We start from the raw sequence: 2,114 nt of genomic DNA on the forward strand, positions 1-2,114 counted from the left end.
CGGGCATCTGGTCAGGATGCCTCCTGGACGCCTCCCTGGTGAGGAGTTCAGGTCCCACCGGGAGGAGGGGAGACCCAGGACACGCTGGAGGGACGATGTCTCTCTATGGCCTGGGAACGCCTTGGGGTTCCTGGAGGACCTGGAAGAGGCTGGAGAGGGAAGTCTGGGCCTCCTGAGGCTGCTGACCCCGAGACCCGACCCGGATAAGATGGATGGATGGATGGATGGATGGATGGATGGATGGATGGATGGATGGATGGACGGAGATATTTCTAGTTTTTCATGTAGTTTTCTTTGTTGCTATATTTTCCTGTGAAGAACGTTGAATGTCCTTATAGAGGTGTGATAAATAAAGTTGCCATTTATTTTCCAATATTCCCCAAAATATGTAATTTTTTATAAAATTGGAATAAATACATTTCTATACATCATTTAAATGCATTAAAAACAAAGTTCAATAAATAATAAAATCTTTAGATTTGTATTTTTCTTTTATTTAATTATATCTCATATCTGTTATTTGTTCTAATAGGGTTATTTATTATAACCAGTTTTTATCTCTTGTATTTTTAAGACACTCCTCCCTAAATATTGTTAATTTGTTTCAATAAAATTCTCATCATCTTTAGAGATTAATATCATTTTTTAAACGGGATATTTAATTAAAGTAACGAATCACATCTGACTGTTTATTCTGGGAAATCCCAGGTTGTGATTACATGAGGATTATTTAAAGGATATTTTCAACCCTAAATGTGTTTTTCTCTCCATTTCGGTCTAAAAAAGTAGAAAATTAAAGTAGAAACATTTAGTGAATTTTTATGCTTTTTGACTCGAAGCTGCAGAATTAGTTAAAAAATGACAGTAAACTTCATTTAACGCATTTAAATAAAAACTGCGAGTCACCGGAGGCAATTCATTAACATGTAGCCGTTTTATGTACATTTCTTGTAATTTTATTGCTTTTAAATATTTTATATTGTGATCAGAAATTCTAATTTCTCTGCATCTTTTAACTGAACCATTGAGTTTTGAAAGAAAACCTCGATGTTTTAAAAAGGTCACAAATGTCTACATGCTGTTTGATGTGGAAGATAAGAAACCGAGTTTATTCTACCTGATAATAATATATAACTACAGGCTCAATCATTAAAAATATATACAAATAAACCTATTTGTCAACAGCTGCCTTAGTGCCATTGAGTTTTTAGTCGTTCTGTGAAATAAACTCCCAGAAAGTACAAGAGTTCAGGTTTAAAGACGAGGAGCTACAATATGCTAATTAAACTGTAAAAATGATCCGATACACAGAAATAACGACCGTTTCCCTGCTGTCTGCACCAGCGGCAGCCGTTAGCCCCGCGGTTCGGGTCGGTTAGACTCCTACCGGTCGCTCCTCCCCACGTCTTCACCCGGAAATCCTCCAGAGTTTTAGGATAAGCGTCAAACTGCTTCAGTTTGTTTAATGTGTCCATTTTCTCCACCAGGAAATCCAGCCGAACACCGCAGAATCTTATCGGAACCCTCCTGCACTCCAGAAACACATCGGGACCCTTCACTTCCGGACCACGTGACACACCGTTGGACCAATCAGCGGCAGCCGCGTCAATTTCTTCTGCTGTTCTTTCTGCTAAACTTTATTCAACATCAGGACCTTTGACAGTATAAATGACGAGAATTATTCAATAAAAAGAAAACAACAAAACAAAAGAATAAAAACAAACATGTTTGTTCATGTTTACATGAAAGAACACTTTTTCCTTTGTGTGCAATTTTGCGTTGACAAACCTCTGGTAACCTTTTTTTGTATGACAAAATGGAGGTGAAAAATGTACATTATTGTAACCTTTAAAGTGGTAAATGGGGTTTTTGCCAACTGATTGAATTACTGAGGATCAGGCTTTTTTACACCAGAGGGTCTGAAGTGCGGCCAAAGTATTTATCGCAAATAGGATTGCATTGTCTGATATATCCAAACCTAATTAAAAAACAAAAATTATTTGCAGACTTGATGCATTTAATAAAGACAAAACATGCTAAACCTTTTTTGGGTTTTGGATCTGCAATAACTTACACATCCATTTCCTATTTCTAAAATCGGTTTAATTAAAATA

General features: G+C 36.8%; 1 protein-coding gene across 2 annotated transcripts in view; it reads right to left on the bottom strand.

Annotated features, from left to right (window-relative positions):
- ergic3 (ERGIC and golgi 3) overlaps positions 1–1,475 on the bottom strand; it is a 21,027-nt gene extending 19,552 nt beyond the window's left edge. For both annotated transcript variants that reach the window (XM_008408202.2, XM_008408203.2), the window contains exon 1: positions 1,388–1,475. In XM_008408202.2, coding sequence (XP_008406424.1) covers positions 1,388–1,475 — 88 coding nt within the window. The remainder of the gene's footprint in view (positions 1–1,387) is intronic.
- Between the last annotated feature and the right edge of the window lie 639 nt (positions 1,476–2,114).

Source organism: Poecilia reticulata, linkage group LG5 (genome assembly GCF_000633615.1).
Source record: "Poecilia reticulata strain Guanapo linkage group LG5, Guppy_female_1.0+MT, whole genome shotgun sequence".
NCBI classification, from domain to species: domain Eukaryota; kingdom Metazoa; phylum Chordata; class Actinopteri; order Cyprinodontiformes; family Poeciliidae; genus Poecilia; species Poecilia reticulata.